General features: G+C 40.1%; 1 protein-coding gene across 2 annotated transcripts in view; it reads right to left on the minus strand.

The window, feature by feature from the left end:
• The window catches only part of LOC114548661 (rho GTPase-activating protein 44), a 97,469-nt gene extending 80,436 nt beyond the window's left edge, over positions 1-17,033 (minus strand). For both annotated transcript variants that reach the window (XM_028568673.1, XM_028568672.1), the window contains exon 1: positions 16,700-17,033. In XM_028568673.1, coding sequence (XP_028424474.1) covers positions 16,700-16,752 — 53 coding nt within the window. In that variant the 5' untranslated portion in view covers positions 16,753-17,033. The remainder of the gene's footprint in view (positions 1-16,699) is intronic.
• Positions 17,034-19,336: the final 2,303 nt, after the last annotated feature.

The following is a 19,336-nucleotide window of genomic DNA, read 5'->3' on the forward strand; positions in this document are numbered from 1 at the left end:
GCTCCTTTTTGAAATGTACCTATGGATGTACAGACAACTATCACTGAATTATGTTGTGACCGAAGAAAACTTAAAAATGTGATTATTTTCAGGCAAGTTCTAGGGTTATACGGGAGCGTCTTTTTTTCCATGATTTCTAAGTAGATTTATGTGACATCACGATTATTTACATTGGACAGGATGATATCGCAAAGGTCACACTAAATGTACAAATATGTGTATCACGTCTGTGTGTTCAGATTTCACTGAGTAATGACTCAGGGAAGGAGTTATTGATGCAAGTCAGGGCCGCAATTTAAGTGTTTTAAAATACCTTCATTCCCTCCGTCAGCTGTGTGATACGGACCCTGCTGCAACTGCTGACGGTGTTGACATTGGCTGCTTCCCAAGTCTCTTATTTGATATCTCCTCGCTCCTCACTCCTCGCTTGAACCAGAAGTCGTTCTGGCCGTCCTTTGTGAAGGCCGTCTCAAAGCTCTTATTATATTAAGGAGCAGGCAAGGAGCGAGGAGGGATCTCTAAGGAGCTACGAGCGAGGATACACGAGGGCAGCCTTCCCGGAGGCCGTGCAGCTGAAAAGCCGTTGCTAACTCCACCCATACAGCTGACGAATTCACTTGATGCTTCAGAGGAAAAGACATCTCCTCCCTCTAAAAACTGGGGATGTACCCATTGTCCGAACCACAATAACTAACTTCTTGTTGTTTTAGGGACACCTGCACGCACCTGTATCGGTATCACTGCCTCTGGACTCACAGTCTGAAAACCTCTTTCAGCACAGATCAACATAGCCCCCCCAGCTGCACTCTATCACAGTATAGCAATGTTTACTCGTGGCCGCCTCGGACCGTCCCTCATCAACATGATCATCAGGGGATGACAGGACGTTAACGCAATGTGTTTTCTCTGGGAACTCGCTGTGCGGCACGGCAACACTCGACCTGACAGCTCAGAATGAGACATCAGCACGCCTGCACCGACATGCGGTCACTTGAGTGCAATCTCCATAACAGGCTTCCAATTAGTGCCCATTACAACAGTGAAAATACTGCAGGAGCTCTGGGAGTTTTACCTCCCCTTGTGATGTCATTTCCTATCCAGCTCAGGCTCTGAAGTGCTCGGTTTTCACAGCTGAGGGTGTTTTAACAGTCCTCAGAGGACCGTGTCACAGCTGAGCTAATGTTTCCAGGACAGTTCAGCGGCCGGTGAGCGTTTGTGTGCGACACACAGGAAAAGGTGGAGCGTGGTTGGGGGACCGGGTGGGTAACGTCAGCGTGAACAGAACTGAGGGACCCTGGTTACTGCGGCAACATGGGTGTGTCACAGGACGGCATGTGTTCACATAACGCACACCAGACTTGTGGGGAACATTTTATGCTGCCAGTCTGTCTTCATGCGTGTTGTTATTGAATTCAGTTTGTGGCCAAAAGTACATTGACAACCCAATCCTCATGTGTATAGAGTCTGGTGGTTATATATAGTTTGGGCCTCGTAGTTCAAATTAAATGAAATCTTAATGCTGCAGCGTAAAGAAGGAGCTCATCGCGCCATAGTAAACAATCGGCGCCACAATATGCAACCGAGGGCTGAACCGATGACAAAGTGCCCGTAGCTAGCTAAAAACATCAGATTTAAGCATGCCAAAGGATTATTTTAGCAACCTATGTCTACCAGAGAGGAAAAGTTAGATGTTAGTAAGCTAATGCTAGCTATGCGTTAGCAAGTTAAAGCACTTGCAAACATAATACTACATAGCTTCCCGATTTATCCACATTCCACTATAACACAAGATACATGCTGTTAACATGCTTTAGCTTAACTTACAGATATATAGGTAGCCTAAAACTGACATTTGAATATTTGTCTTTATAACTTGATGCTTTCTACTAATGTAGGGTGACCAGACGTCCCGGTTTGACCGGGACAGTCCCGATTTTTAATTGCTTGTCCCGAGTCCCGACAAAAGGCTGTCGGGACGCTAAAATGTCCCGGTTTACACCAGGAGCGGCTTCAGCCGATTTTGCCGGGTCTTCAGCCCCGAATGTAACTTTTCCCAGCCAAATCAGTGTAATAGCCTACATTGATGCAATCAACACACAGTTTAGGAGCGCAATGCTAATGATTTAGTTTGAAGTTCCTGTGACGTGACGTTTCCAGTCTACGGTTCAGACTCAGACACACGGAGCTCTGAAGCAGACCTGTGGGTCTCTTAGTGTCCTCTCTCTCTGTAAAATGCAGCGCAGCTTCAGGTTCATGGACGCGCTCAGCTGTGGACATGCTGCGGCAGATGTGTTGCGTTTGTGCTCCGTGTATTTCTGTAGTTTCGGGTTTCTACCTCCGATGTAGAGCAGCGTACAGCCACTTCCATAGCTAAACATTCAGAGACCAGAGACCCAAACGGGGCTCTGTGTCTGTCAGAAGGTCTGAGATCTACCGTATCAGCAGAGCAATCACGTAATGCACAGCAGACTATGGTGCAGGTATAGATTATTTTCTGAAATATAGCTTGTGACTTTATTCTTGTAATAGCCTATTATCACTTTATTTTTCTCAAAATATCACGACTCCTCCAAATCACAGAGAACACTACTGTGTTTATATACTTTGAATGTGCACAAAGAGCAGTAAATCTTGCTCAAACATCTGAAATATTACAGTCCAGGGGTTTATTAATAAATTAAAATGAATGAAGGTATCATTGAGGTGAATAATTGTCATATGCACATTAAGGAGGTTACTTAACCAACAAAAGACACAAAACAGGAAGTAAGAGTAAATGATGCCTATAGGCTACATGTGTGCTGACTCAGGTATAATTAGAAAAGTCCATCCAAAGGAGAATAAATAATTGAAAGCAATACAGAATGCCTGACAGCCTTACTGCAATATATTCCATTATGTTTTTATATTTGGATTGTAATCTGTTTCTCTTTAAATAAAGATATTTGCAGTATACATTGATTCAGAAAAAGGTAGAAATAGGTGCATAAAAATTCACCAGAATGCAGGAAATTAAGTGTTTAATGCTCAAAATTTTCAATAAATCATTTTAATTGCTGTTATTGGAATAAATAACACTTCAAAAAATCTTTTTTAGAAAAAATCTCAACATAAATCTCACACTAAACTGAAAAAGGCTGTTACTGCAATTTTGTTAATTTCACAGGAAAAAAACTCTTATTAGACGAGGAGCCTATGATCAAAATAATGAAGTTACTGTCTGTGTCTGACCTGGGCTGGCACATGTTCACGTTAAAAAGCGTGTGCGTGCACAAACACGCTATGGTCACGCGCAAAGTGTCCCGGTTTTAGCTCCAGGAAATCTGGTCACCCTATACTAATGCTACGTGGGCTAAAACGTTAGGTTAGTGTCTGATTCTCCCTCCCGATTCCTCACGTCTGTATCCACTTTTGTATGCATAAAAGCTCAGTTTTTCCGGTTTGGCAGCTTATACAAACTTAGTTATGGGTTCTTTACATTGTTGGTAATGCATCCTACCACACAGCACCTTTTAGGCCATTTTCTGTTGTAGCCTATGCTAGCAGACGGAATTGACGAGGAGGCACCTTCACGCAACACAAGTCAGTAGAGAGCGGAGAGTTGTTTTCCCCTCCGGTGGGAGCGGATCTTAAAAACGCTGTGTCTCTGTTATGGTGTTTTAGACAATAGTGTTCTTCCAATACTGTGGCAACAGTTTGTGTTTCCTGTTTTACCATGACAACGCATCACCGCACAAAGCCAGCTCCAAAAAGAAATGTGTTTTTTTCCAGTTTGGTGTGGTAGAAAAAGTACAGATGACTTTTATTCACTGCACAGTGGAGAGAGAAGTTCACAAGTAGCTTTAGATTTCTCTCTGACTAGAGTGAGTTTCTGAAAAGAAATATATACTGAGCTACAGGAAACAGGCTAAACAAAAGGTGTGGGATAGGCAATGAGAAGACATTCAACTCACTAGTCTGTTGGAGTGGATTTACATACAGTAGGCTCAATACATGTCTGTTCCACACAAAAAAAGGTGCTTTGATTAGTTAAGGCTCACAGAGGTGGCCTGGGCTCGCAACATAGATATCGTAATATGGTTCAAAACAAAGCTAAAAAAGACAGACACTTGATGATATCAGGATACACTTCAACCCCATCCAACACCTTTGGGATGAACTGTGAGTCAGCCAGACCTCATCACCCGACATCAATGTTGGAAATCAGTAATGCTGTTGTGGCTGAATGGAAACAAATCCCTGCAGCAGGTTCAAACATCTGCTGGAAAGACTGAAAGCAGAGTAGTGGAGGCTGTCAGAGCTGCAGATTAATGTTCATGTTTTAAATAAAATGTTCAACAACCACTTTTGGCCTTTACGGCGTATTTTCATGTTACACTTTTTTTGACAGTATGTGAACCTGGGCTGCAAACTAATGATTATTTCCATTATCGCATAATCTGTTATGTGCCTCTTTAACATATTATTAACACACCACCGGACAAACATGTGAGCCAACAGAGAATCCACTAAGAGGCTTGATTCTGAATTTATAATCTGCCCTGCATCTGTAGGTCAAAGCCTGTGAGTTAAAGGAATATGCCACCGTTTGTTGTAATAGGGTTATTCACCATCTCCTCTATATTTATATAGGTGGGCAAACGCATTTTTGTTTCAGTGCATGCATTGTCTTTGTCCAGCAGCGCCGCCGCTAGCTTAGCTTAGCGTAGTGAAGGGAATCCTTTGTTGCCGGTTAGCATGTCATGAGTAAAAGTGAGCCAACAACAACAACAACAAAACAAATTACTTCTTGTGGCCTGCGTATTCACAACGAGTACAAATAGCAATGCATATTAAGACTAGACGATTTACTAGGCAGATATTGATTTGGGACTATATTGGGTGGAAGCACAGCCAAAGTACTGCTATTTTGGCGCAGAGATATCACAGTGCATGCACTGAGACAAAAATGCCCACCTATATAAATATAGAGGAGACGGTGAATAACCCTATTTCAACAAACGGTGGCGTATTCCTTTAAGAACAGCAGTTTCTCACAGCTGTGTTGGCAAAATTAACTGCTGTGTATACAGAGGAGTGTTGTAAAAGAGACCAGCCAGAGACGGCAGGGTCATCAGGTTCATTTAAACCACTTAACAACTTCCAGTGGTGGAAACTAACAAGGTGCTTTGTACTTGTATTTTCAGCTACTTTATACTTCTACTCCACTACATTCATTTCTTAATTTATGTTAATTTCCAGATTTAGATTAATAACAAATATATATATATATATTTACTTAAGTTAGATTTTGAATGCATGCAGGACTTTTACTTGTAGCAGAGTATTTTTACTTTGTAGTATTGCTACTTTTACTTTTAGATCTGAATTCTTCTTCCACCGCTGAATACACCATTAAATCTACTATAAGTCCATCTATCTGGAACTACATTAAATCAAAACTACATATTTTTTACCTTTAATTTAGGTTTTCTTACAGTTGTTGTATTTGTGTGTTCCCGTTTCTTTTACCTTGTGTGTTTTGCCTTGTCTACCTGATGTATATTTGAGATTTTTGACATACTCTTTAGACATTATACAAGCCTCGCTGGTTTCCTTTCTCCTTTGCCCATATCAATTTAGTGTCATTCTTGTAGGCAGTGATATTACATTTTACTATGTGATAAATTCTGGAAACTTTACAATATTAAATCTGGAGTTCTGAGTTTCCAAAGTGTGAAGTAGGGCTGCAGTGCACAATATAAGTTTTTTTAACTTCATCCCAATATCAACACTTGCAATAAACATATTGCGAAAGGTTGCAATACATCGCGAAAGACTTTAAAATGCAACGGTCGTTCTTTTTTTAGTGGAGCCTGTTATATTCAATTCAATGTTCAATTTGTTCAATAAATGAATGTTGGAAATCATTTTTCTTTCATTTGGTTTAAATGAAAACAAATTAAACTATCTATAAATGGAATAAAGAATATCTATCAATCTATAACTATAAAACTATGTGAGAACTTCTTCCACCACTAAAAAAGGCAATTGTTCTCGCTGGATATTTTAAGGTAAAAGATGAGGACAAAGAATGACATTTTAAAGATATAAAACCCTCTCCTATGTTTTAGTGAGTAAACCGGCAGTTTAGAAATATCCTGATGATCGATTTCCAAACTTTGTGAATAAGCAGAAGTGTTTTCTAAATGCCGTGCTGTCATGAGCAGCAGCAGCCGAGAGGGTTGTACATCTGTCGGTCGGATCCTCGGTGGCTCAGAAACAACCCAGAGCAGCGTCTCCATCATCACACTACAGTGACTTCAATAACGCTCCACTGGCAGTGACAGTTCCCTTAGTGACTCCCTCGGTTTCACCCAAAAACCCTGATGTCCCAGAAGAACATTGAACTCCAGAAAATATTATATTTTTATATTATATTATATATTTGTATATATTATTATAATTTCTGCTTTTTTATTCCTCATTTAAAGGTCCCATGACATGGTGCTCTTTGTATATTTTTATATAGACCTTACTGGTCCCCTAATACTGTATCTGAAGTCTCTTTTATATAGACCTTACTGGTCCCCTAATACTGTATCTGAAGTCTCTTTTATATAGACCTTAGTGGTCCCCTAATACTGTATCTGAAGTCTCTTTTATATAGACCTTAGTGGTCCCCTAATATTGTATCTGAAGTCTCTTTTATATGGGCCTTAGTGGTCCCCTAATACTGTATCTGAAGTCTCTTTTATATAGACCTTAGTGGTCCCCTAATATTGTATCTGAAGTCTCTTTTATATGGGCCTTAGTGGTCCCCTAATACTGTATCTGAAGTCTCTTTTATATAGGCCTTAGTGGTCCCCTAATACTGTATCTGAAGTCTCTTTTATATAGGCCTTAGTGGTCCCCTAATACTGTATCTGAAGTCTCTTTTATATAGACCTTAGTGGTCCCCTAATACTGTATCTGAAGTCTCTTTTATATAGACCTTACTGGTCCCCTAATACTGTATCAGAAGTCTCTTTTATATAGGCCTTAGTGGTCCCCTAATACTGTATCTGAAGTCTCTTTTATATAGACCTTAGTGGTCCCCTAATACTGTATCTGAAGTCTCTTTTATATAGACCTTAGTGGTCCCCTAATACTGTATCTGAAGTCTCTTTTATATAGACCTTAGTGGTCCCCTAATACTGTATCTGAAGTCTCTTTCCTAAAATTCAGCCTTGGTGCAGAATTACAGCCACTAGAGCCAGTCCCACAATGAGCTTTCCTTAGGATGTACCATTTCTGTGTCTGTAGCTATTAAGGAGGAGAGGGGGGTGGCCTTGACTAAATGCCACTTTGCTCGTTTGAAAGCCATGATGTCTCTCTCTCTCTCTCTCATGGGTGGGCCAAATTCTCTGGGCGGGAAGGTAACCTTGCTCCTTATGACCTCATAAGGAGAAGATTCCTGATTGGTCCATCTGAGCTTTCATTTTCTCAAAGGCAGAGCTGGATACCCAGGGCTCGGTTTACACCCAGTTATATGAGCTTCAGTGTAGCTGAGGTGCATATGTAATCATATAATTATACACCTCAGACATTGTATCAAAAGAGGCTATTTATACTACTATAAACTAGCCTGGGTAGCTCACCTGGTAGAGCAAGCGCCCATATATATAGGTTTACTCCTCGACGCAGCGGCCGCAGGTTCGACTCCGCCCTGCGGCCCTTTGCTGCATGTCATCCCCCCCTCTCTCTCTCCCCTTTCATGTCTTCAGCTGTCCTATATGAATAAATGCCCAAAAAATAATCTTAAAAAGAAGCAGCTATTTTTGTCAAAAGGAGCCACCCAATCATCCTCTTTCTATGCTAATTAGCTCCAGGGTAGAGCTGTCAAAGCATCACTTCAGAACGTGCTGCGCTTTCACAAAGTAAAGTTTACACTGGAGGATAGAGAGGCTGCAAAGGACGAGAGAACAGTGACGAATGAGAGGGAGGTAAATGAGTATGTGAGGCAAGCGGGGGGGGACCATGGAAGAGCTTTAAACAACAACTCGATAGCTGTTTCCAGTATTTGCGTGACGACGAAGAGCAAAGGAGATGGATCAGGTGAGCCATGAAATATAATATATTATTTTGAAGATTATTCCAACACCACATAAATGCAACACAGATGCCCCGTCTCATCACGTTAACAATAGTAAAAAAATTACGTATGGGGTACAACTGCAAGTGCAATAACCACAGACAGACATCATTTGGACAAAACATAGAACATATTAACCCCCGCTGCTCAGCCAAATACCTTCCTGTTACGATAGTCAAAAGTAAACTTCATTAGCGGTTTATTTTTTTTGATTATTAAAGAGTGTTTCTCATCTAAAGGTTAGACGTCATGCTTATTCAGTAGACCGTTTAGTGTTCTCTCCAATCCCAGACTTTCATATTGCATGCTTGTTTGCAATGGATGCAAAACAGCCTGTAATGCTGAATGTCTATGTCGGGAACCCCATGTATTCTAAGTAAATGCACACACATCTGTGTTTATACTATATTTTATGCAGGTGAGACATGGAAAAGTGGTTTTAGAAAGATGAAAATATATTTGGGGCTATCAGGTAGGGGGTCGAGTTTTGCCATGTTAACCTATGGAGACTGACGGCCTGTGGTTCATGAAGCATATAACATATTTCCCAAAATATTCCTGGCTATTCCTTTAACATGTGTGAGTGTTTCCACCTCATCCCTCTCTCATACTCCAATAACTACAGTAGAGCCATCAGAGAGGGCCAGCCTTCAACTGCTCGCAGGAATTCCTCATTAACAGACTCTCATCATGATTAATGAGGACAACTCGGACAGTGTGGGTGACTCACACACTCACACACACACACACAGATAATGTGTGAGCGTACGTCTCCACTATGTAATGCCTCTAATGATGATAAAACCTCCCCCACTGAGTCAACAAGGAGCCCAGAGTGGTGCAACACCTCACGCTGTAAACATAAAGTCATCCATGTCAGGTGATAATCCTGTCTCTTCTTTCCCCTTTCACCCTGAGCAGCTTGTGGCAACCATTAATACTAACCTAAATTATGTGATTCTGCTCCCAGGACAGCATTACTCCCACTGTATTCAGTGCGTAATGTAGCCTCGCTATGAATACTAATTATGTTCCCGAAGAATGAAGGGCAATCAATTATCAAATCCTGAGGATGTTGTTAGAATTAGCACACACATACAGCACCATGTTTGACAAATGGGTTCATTATCTTGCAGCTGAATGGCCCGCCAGTCGAGGAGAGAAACAGTTATGCATAATATATGTTCACCTCGACGAAGCCGTTTGTACTAATCTGATATATATATATATATATATATACAGTACACAAGACAGGAGCTCCTAATCTTTGTTCAAGAACAAAACCCTGAAGCTCAGCATTGATGGGATGTCAACAGTGTGACCACTGAGACGTCCAGGCAGCGCGAGGTCAGGGACTGTTGGGGATACAAGACACCCATGAGGAGCCCTAAGTCCACACAGAGACACAGAGGCTGAATCTGAATGTCTGGTCTTTCCTGCAGGGCTTTCCAAAACCAAAATGAATCAGCTTGACATTGGAAAAGCTCAGATCCATGGATCCAAGCGATGTCTGACGTCTCACTTAGTGCTCTTTATCCCCTCGTGGCCCCGAGCTCTCCCAGACTTGATGCGATCAGGATTAGCATGTCAACTCTTCAGACACGTCACGGTACGTATGACCAAAGTTCTCAAGAGTCCAGAGGGTTCACATATGGATTCAGATTTACTGTCCAATCAATGTCAAAGAACGACAGATATGTTCACCAACAGACAACATATAAGTGACGGGAAAATCGTTAGTGCTGTCCTCTCCTGAAGAAACTCTTAGTCGACTAACACTATACAATTTTGTCGACTAACCCATTATTTGGTTTAATCGACAGTTCTGCAAAAGAATCTCCACAAAGAATTAGGATTGGTCAACATACTGTAAAAGAAGGAAGTAAAAACACAAAGCTAAAACACAAACAGACTGTAGATAAATCAATCCGATTTCATCAAAGAACAAAAAAAAAGGATAAGTTTGAGAAGCAAAAACACTACTTTCAATCTTGTGTTTACCAGAAATGTGCTTATAAGTTTCTTTGAAATTAGTCATTAAGGATGAAAAACTATTTAAAAAAAAAAGAGACTAATCGACTAAGAAACCTTAGTTGACTAAGACCAAAACGACCGATTAGTTGACTGACAGACAGAGAGGGGACCGCCCTAGAAATCTTAATAGCTCCGTGAATCTCAGCATCAAGCTGTTGAGCTTTCTGCTGCGAGCAGCAGCGACAGATTAAACTGTGTGACAGACAGGAGCCGAGGTCTGTGGGCACCGCAGCGCAACACATCCCGTCTTCTTCCCTCCTGCTGTCATATATTAAATATAAAACCTAACAACAGTGGCTGGTTCCACGAGTTATTCCTCAGGTTTTTATCAAAGAGAGACCAACAAAACAACAACAAAGCCCAGCGTCAACAGCTCGAAAAAACCTTTAAAGTGGCCATATTATGCTCATTTTCAGGTTCATAATTGTATTTAGAGTTTGTACCAGAATAGGTTTACATGGTTTAATTTTCAAAAAACACCATATTTTTGTTGTACTGCACATTGCTGCAGCTCCTCTTTTCACCCAGTGTGTTCAGGTCTCTGTTTTAGCTACAGAGTGAGACATCCTACTTCTGTACCATCTTTGTTGGGATTCGCACATGCTCAGTAGCTAGGTAAGGCTCACATCTAACTTCAGTCAGTACAAGGCAGGATTAGCCGGGAGACTTCTTCTAAACGAGGGCGCACTTCACACTTTGCGTGGAATACCTGCAGAAGAGGGACATGGAAGTAGTTCTTTTGTAGATGATGGTGAACTAGTGTGTGTTGTAGCAGTGTTTGGCCATTGAGAATGAGGGGGCTAACCGGCTAGCATGGTTTAGCCCCCTCGTTTCGGCTTGTGACGTAGAAAGGCATGCAGATTTTGAACAGCTCACCGAAGACCGAAGGCAGGACACATGCAGAAACCAGATCTCACTCAAAGCAGCATGGATGTTTTTTTTAATTACAAGTTTGTATGCGTGTGGAAGCACCAGAGACACAAAATAACACCAAATTCCAGAAAAAGTGATTTTTTTCATAATATGGGCACTTTAAGAATCATTGGTAACCATCGATCAGGAAGTCACAGTTTGTTCCTGCAGCCCAGAATATGAAAGGGGAAACAATAATGCAAAGAAATGAATAACCAAACATAATGAAACCATTAAGGGTACGCTTGTTTTTCTGCTATGAAAAAAAACATGCAATTTACTGTGTTCTCTTCAATCACCAAAGCCGACTGAGACTGACAGTTGATAACGGTTTCAGGACTAAAGTGGAGCAAATACAAACGTTCTGGGGTTTTGTCGCCTGCAGCTTGAACGCTCCACAGTGACAAAAAGAAACAATTTCCCAGCCTGTTGACGGACATTGAAAAACCCATTTTCCCACATCTCGTTAATAGATTTTTTTTTTTCTGCTTTCAGTTTAATCACACATCGACATTCATCCGCTTTCTTTGCTGAACCTAGACAAACGCATTCGCTGCTTTCCCGGAGGAAACACGTTTTTATTATAGAGACCTTTCTGTCCACAAACAGTGAAGTTAAATAACAAGCCTCTTTCGTTTATCACCAACTAAGAGAAATGTAAATCAGAAGAGGAGTTAAAAATACTCTGCAGTAGAAGAAGTGATGGAGCCAAAAGAGGATTAAGCCTGTCCCCTTCCTGCCATAACCTCGCTGTGCTCACAGAGAGTTACACATTTTCATTCAGTCACACAGTTTACGCAGCATTACGCAGGATTAATGGCGCAGGCTGACTGTTTTAGAGATGAATTTAACTGTGTCTGAACCTCTCTTGACCTATATCCTTAACTGGAGCAATGCAGCAATGTCGTCCTGAAGGGAGATGCTTCATTAGTTTCAGGATGCTCATCTGTGTGTTTTCCTGAGTAAAACTATAAAGAGAAAGATGGGCATTTTACAAACTCCAAATGTTGCTCTAGTGCTAAAGAAAGGCAGAGAAAAGAGATAAATATTCCCAAACTTTAAATTGAATTACCTTTGCTGAAATCCAAATCAAATCCCCAGACCAAAATGAAAACGAGAGTGGAAATAAGGAGTATGTAAGTAGGTTTTAAATACCTTTGATGGAGAAAAACAATACTATTAAATTAGATACACCTCTGCAAATAACTATATATTCAGAATAGGCCTTGGAACACCACATGTGCATAATCGGATTTCCTAAATATAATATAAATGAATCATAATAATCATTCTGTATGGGCAAAATGAGTGAGTGAATAAATCCTATATGCCATCTCATCCTTTTCTGTAACACATTACTGACATAGTTAAGGAATACTTCAATGTTAGAGGGAAATTAATTAGCTTAATCCCTTCCATGCCGAGGCTTCATATGAGAAAATTGATTTTGCTCTCATGTTTTTGTGTTCATGGACAAAACAAGACATTTAAAAGACGTCATCTTGGGCTTTGGGAAACACTGATTGACATTTTTTACAATTTTCAGACATTTTAGAGACCAAACAACTAATCAAGAAAATAATCAACAGATTAAAGCTTTAGTGCGAAACATTTTGATATTAATAAACGTCCGTTATATTCAAGCCATCGCCAAATGAGTTGGGGGTGTGGGAGAAACTAAGCACTATAGCTTTTTTTCGAAAATGAAAATAAGTTAGTTGCAGCCCTAATAATTACACCTGGCAACACTGCAGTGCAGACTGCATTACATAATGTATACAATATTTGGTTTGTGTAGTTTATTATTCCTAAATCTGTGGGACATAAGGAGCAGGCAACCTTCAACACAACCCAGGTGACGCAGGCTGCCAAGGTCTTGAAGGGGATATACGTGCGTGGCCAGCAGTGAGGCGTCATGTTGGAGTCTACCCTCTAAATCTGACTAATTGCCCCTGCTGTTCTGCTTCTTATGATACAGGTTAGAACTCATTACCGGGATGTTCCGCCTCGCTGGGCCCTGGTGCTCGAGGCTCTCAGGCAGATCAGGGGAAATAAACAAACACCTGGACTTACACACACACACACACACACACACACACACACACACACACACACACACACACACACACACACACACACACACACACACACACACACACACACACACACACACACACACACACACACACACACACACACACACACATTATGTTAATTTACTTAATAATAATTGGTTTAGAGCTGCAAAGATGAATCGATTAGTTGTCAACTTTTAAATTAATCACCAACTATTTTGATAATCGATGATTCGGTTCTGGTCATTTCTTATGAAAATAAAAGTACAAGTTCTTGGATTCCAGCTTCTTAAATGTAAATATTTTGTAATTTCTTCACTCCTCTGTGATAGTAGACTGAATATCTTTGAGTTGTGGAAAAACAAGACATTTGAGGATGTCATCTTGGGCTTTGGGAAACACTGATCCACATTTTTTTTACCATTTTCTGACATTTTAGAGAGCAACAACTAATCAATTAATCAAGAAAAAAAACATTATTATTAGAACGCATTAAAGCTTTTTGTCCATTCCAGCTCCAGTAAGGCACAATTCCAGTATTTTTTTTTAGTAATGGGTAAATGTCCTTCAGGGATTTCTGATACCTCTGCCAAGTCCACTCTGTTGGGCATAAGCTGCAGTAATACCTTTTTCATTGATTTGTATCTGCGCCTCTGCCTGCAGTCTGAGTCTGGGTGAACGAGGTACAAGATAGCTTGACACAAAATCCTTTAGGTGTGCCAGCATCGTTGGTTACTGCCGTCAGCCAAGCAAAACAAACAGGTTATAGTGCACTTACATCACCTTAGCAATGTATGCTTTATAATTAACATGGAGCAAGTTATTCAGGCAGTGACAGGCTGCAAATCAACTTGTTTTCTGATTTGGCACATCCTCTTTGACTGATAGAAATGCAACAATGATTCTGTTTTAATGTTATGGAACAACTAAACAACATTCAATCCAAATTGCCAGAGGCACAGTGTTGATATATGACATTTACTGTCAGTTACGAGCCAAGGGTGGGGTTGACAAACAGAAGGAGAAACAAAGACTTTACTACACCTATTGATAACCAAGCTACAGCTACACCTCCTCAACTGGAACTGTGATTCCTCCCTGCACACACCAACTAGGCCTGCAGGCTCAAATAAGCAACAACACCAGTGACTTCCTGACAGAAAACTGACATTCACATGTGCATAGTTTCATAGTAACGATACAAGGATCAAGTTGCTCTTTACGTATGATAAAAGAAGCATATAGAGCTTGTTTTCCAACTATGGGAGCCAAAATAGGTCATGTTCTTTTTGACTATTATTTACTGAGCCTCAGGTCCTGACTGAGATTAACAAACGCTAGATTTATCATCTGTAACATCGAGCCTCGCAGGGGAAACAGACACACTGTCTGATAAATAAATCACATAAACCTAAGCATGTTAATCTAAAGCATTTGCTACATTTGCATACTATCTGATGCAGCTTCGTGCAGTCAGGATTTACTAGGATTAATCACTTCTACATTCATCAACCGTGACGTGTCACCATGTTTGAATGGTACAGTATGTGAGGCACTAAACTGAACTTGGACTTTAACTTCCAGGATTCAAAAAAGCTTTTCGGGAGCTTGACACTAAACAGTAAATGAAATTTTGTCTGTGGAAATTTAACCTATAATTTCTCAGGTAATTACAATAATTTCTACAATCATCAAGTAAAGCTTGTTGCCCCAGGGGCGTAGCTAGAGGTTGTGGATCTCATGTATATCGTCATCCTCGTGCCCAGTTAGATTTGTTCCCTTAAACATTCTGTACAAAAGAAACATCCATAAAACTACAAGGACACATTAAAAAAAAACTCTATAAATACTCACAATTTGAACCATTAAGTCAATATATTTTTTTTTTTAAATCAATCAAGGGCAGCAGCAATATGTTACTTTGTTGTCATTCATGCAGCAAGTCAGAAATAGACACTAAAATTGATTAAGGACACAACAAATATAAACTTGAGTGACCAGTTCTTATTAGAATAATTACTATTTATTGGAGTTCCCCAAGGCTCAATCTTTGGGCCTCTTTCAATCAACATTTACATGCTTCCATTAAGCCTAATCATGCAAACTAATTTTATAAATATCACCTATCATTCTTATGCAGATGACATCTAAATGTACCTTGTTCTTTCACTAAGTGACTAAGGTTCCACATCTTTTCTCTGTGCATTGAACAGATAAATTATGTAATGTGCATGTTTATGCTTCAGATGAATACCAACAAAACTAAAATCATTTGAAATGTTTGACGAGTATAGCTTTCGGCCTTTAGCCTCGTAGCTCATCTTGACTCCATGTCTTTGAAAAACCAAAAAACTAAGTCAGATATCTCTGTCATCATGGACTCAAAACTAAACTATAATAGCTACGTGAAATCAATAATAAAGTAAGTCTGAATACTATCATCTTAAAGGAATAGTTTGACATTTTAGGAAATGCACTTTTCTTGCTGAGAGTTAGATGAGAAGATTGATACCACTCATGTTTGTGTTATCAAACTTCTCGTCAAACTCTTGTCAAGAAAGCAAATATGTACATTCCCACAGAAAATTAAGTATTCCTTTAGAATAGTATCCTTTAAAAATATAGCAAAACCATGAGATAGAAAAACTTACCTATGCTTTTATTTCCAGATTTAGACAGCTGTAATGGTTGATCATTATGTATGTAAATGGAGGCTGGGTTGTATGTGTGTGTGTGTGTGTGTGTGTGTGTGTGTGTGTGTGTGTGTGTGTGTGTGTGTGTGTGTGTGTAAAAGGTGAACAAACAGGATTCTTTTTATTTGTTTTGGATTGGGTTGTATCAATATGTGAAGGTGTGAGTCTAGACGCATGAATAATGTGGGTTTTTCCAGTTATCCCTGTACTGGTGTTTTCAAGTGAGATGTTTCATTAAAGAACATCAATAGTCAAAGTCAAACCCCAGAACAAAAAATATCCTCAAGCAACTTCCTTTGTATATAAAATGTATCATAAATACAAATTAACTTCCATTGGTTTGCCTTGGAATAATTGGGATTCAATGTTTGATCCATATTTTCTCCCCTTTAACCGTTTAATTTAGAGCAAATAGATGCGCCTTTCAATGATGGCACACTTAATTAAAGGAGTAAAACACGTCAATGTAGACATGTAAGTGACCATGAGTGATCTGTGCCAGGACTCCCCGCTGCAGGGTGCCCGGTGGCCGCCCTGTGCTTTGCTTTTGTCGGTCAGTGGGCAGCAGCAGAGGCAGCCCTGCTCTTTGGGTACCATGTCCGCTCCCTCCTCATCTGTGTGCGGATACGCTCCTCCCCTGCTGGGCTCAATCAATCACACAACGCTCAACACTGCAACTGTGACCTCCGCTGACAGTTAATGCTTTGTGCAAATCAAACCAGCTGATCTGCAAGGAGCCCATCGACTGAACGACTCAATAACTGGTAGCCGAACACAGCCGACAAATTCCTGCTTCGGCTGCTTTGAGCCAGAGCCAATTATAAAGCATGATGTCGTAGATACAAACGCGTTTTCAAAGATTCAGCTCTTACCTGCCCACTGTTTGGTTGGCGAGCTGTCTCATTCGGTTGAACTGCTTCTTCATCTTGTGTTTTTCTGCGTTACCACCGGGCGGTAGAGCCACTCCACATATCTCATTGATAGAATAAAGTCAGATCTGCGCGCTGATCTACGGCAGACGAGCAGGGTCAGTCTTTAAACATCCACGTTTTAAACGTCCAGTGTGGGGAAACATCGAGCTAAAATCTCCTCATTTTAGCTGATGTGTGTCGCTGTCATCCGCTTCGCTCCGCTGCTCCAGAGATGCTGGACCGATTCCTCCTCTCTCCCCACAACTGACAGCCCGCTGGCGACACGACGTTCCAAACCGGTGCACTATGGGAAATGGAGTTTAGTTAGATCTCCTCTACACGGAGCCACAATTTCAGCTTTTAATTCACTGACGTTTTTACTCCCTTTTTTATAGTTTAAGGTTCTCCAACTATGTTGATTTATAGTATTCAATAATAACAGTAATGAAGGCCTTCTTTACTAAACAGATATTGTATAGCCTACACTGTGAACTTTTAAATCCCTGGACAATAATATGCACATTCCTGCACAGACACTTGCATCACATATATATTTAAAATTCTCCATTATCTGTCAAATGAGGTAAGGGGAGCACAGCCATGAGATTTACAGATAGGCTATGTGTACTGTCGCAGCAAAAAAAACATGCAATTTCATTTCAGTTGAACTAGGACAATGGTCCCCAACCCCCAAGTGGTCCCAACATGAGCCTGGTGGTCATAAAAGGTAATAATGGATAAAAGTAAATAAAAAAGAGAGAAGACAAAATGCAAGTTACTGGATCATTTCACCCATTAGGTCTCTAAAAACCCTTCAAACTATCTGTAAAAGGAGAATCAAGCTTCGATTGAAATGTTCAAGTTCACACGGAGTCGACATGATCGGTTTAAAAGGCAATAAGCGAAGGTTGGAAACCGCCAGCCTAATATCTTTTGATTTGCCATGAAAGCAAAAAAATAAATTAAATACAGGCAATAATTAAAGTATGCTAACTGATTTTTTATTTGTCAGATTGAGTACATTTAAGGGCATCAGTCAGGGGTCAAGGACAAGGATTAAAGACTTAAATAATCCTGCAAGCTTTGCACAAAGGCAAAAAAAAATCCTTTAATTGGTCCCTCCGAATCAATGTATTAATCCTTTAAAACCCATAATACTAACAGCTATTTTTCAAGGCTACGTTTTTAAATTGATAGGCTAATGGTTCTTGATTTAATGAAGTAATCCAAAACATTTAAGGTATAAAATAATGTGTTCTGGCTTGCTCTAACTCAGTTCATTTAGCTGCCAAATAATGCTTAAAACTGCAAATCACATCTGGACTGTTTACTGTTTTGCAGGTTTAAAAGCCAGTCTCAAATAGGCCTATTTATAGCCTACAAAAAAGGAAATGTCAGTAGACTTGAATATTCATGAGGACATTGTTAATTATCCATAAGGGCTTTGTTGCTCATCAAGGGGAACTTTCATTGTCAAACGTTCAGTCTTGGCGACAGATTTTATGCTAATGTCTGATATAAAGTGTTAACTACTGCTTCACTGGATGTGACGTCTGGTGCAACTCCAGTTTGTGCAGGCAAACAGCATCATCTTGTGGCTGTCAGAGTCAAGTAGGAACCTCTGGCGTAGCTCTCAGTTCCGTTTGATCTGCAGGAGCAGCAGTGATGACACCACATGCAGCATTCAAACTGAAACTGAGAGGACAATACACCATTGTAAATGTGTTTTATTATGATTGTATTGTGGTCTCATTGTGTATGACATTTTATTGTTTTTTACTTTGCAAGTTATGATGTTTGGAGAACTGGGCAAGACAAATTTCCCTGTGTGGGATAATAAAGTCGATCTGAATCTGAAAAAATGACAAAAAAAAAACATTAAGCAATAAGATATAAAAGAGTTAAATAAAAAACTAAATAAATGCTCATATTGTAATTATTAAATAAAGTGAAAATCATTGTGAAATAGGTTAAATAGGTTTTTCTGCCTCAGAGATAAGATGTTTATTTGTCATGCTGTAGATTTATGATTAACTTTAAAGGTCCCATGGCATGAAAATTTCCCCCAGCCTGCCTATGGTCCCCCAGTGGCAGTGGGTATCCTGCTCTGCCTTTGAGAAAATGAAAGCTCAGATGGGCCAATCAGGAATCTTCTCCTTATGAGGTCATAAGGAGCAAGGTTACCTCCACTTTCTCTGCTTTGCCTGCCCAGAGAATTTGGTCCACCCATGAGAGAGAAAAAGAGAGACATCATGGCTTTCAAACGAGCAAAATAGCAGTTTGTCAAGGCCACACCCCCACCCTCCACCTTTATTTAGTATTAGGGGACCACTAAGGTCTATATAAAAGAGACTTCAGATACAGTATTAGGGGACCACTAAGGTCTATATAAAAGAGACTTCAGATACAGTATTAGGGGACCACTAAGGTCTATATAAAAGAGACTTCAGATACAGTATTAGGGGACCACTAAGGTCTATATAAAAGAGACTTCAGATACAGTATTAGGGGACCACTAAGGTCTATATAAAAGAGACTTCAGATACAGTATTAGGGGACCACTAAGGTCTATATAAAAGAGACTTCAGATACAGTATT

Source organism: Perca flavescens, chromosome 21, assembly GCF_004354835.1.
Source record: "Perca flavescens isolate YP-PL-M2 chromosome 21, PFLA_1.0, whole genome shotgun sequence".
In the NCBI taxonomy this organism is placed as follows: domain Eukaryota; kingdom Metazoa; phylum Chordata; class Actinopteri; order Perciformes; family Percidae; genus Perca; species Perca flavescens.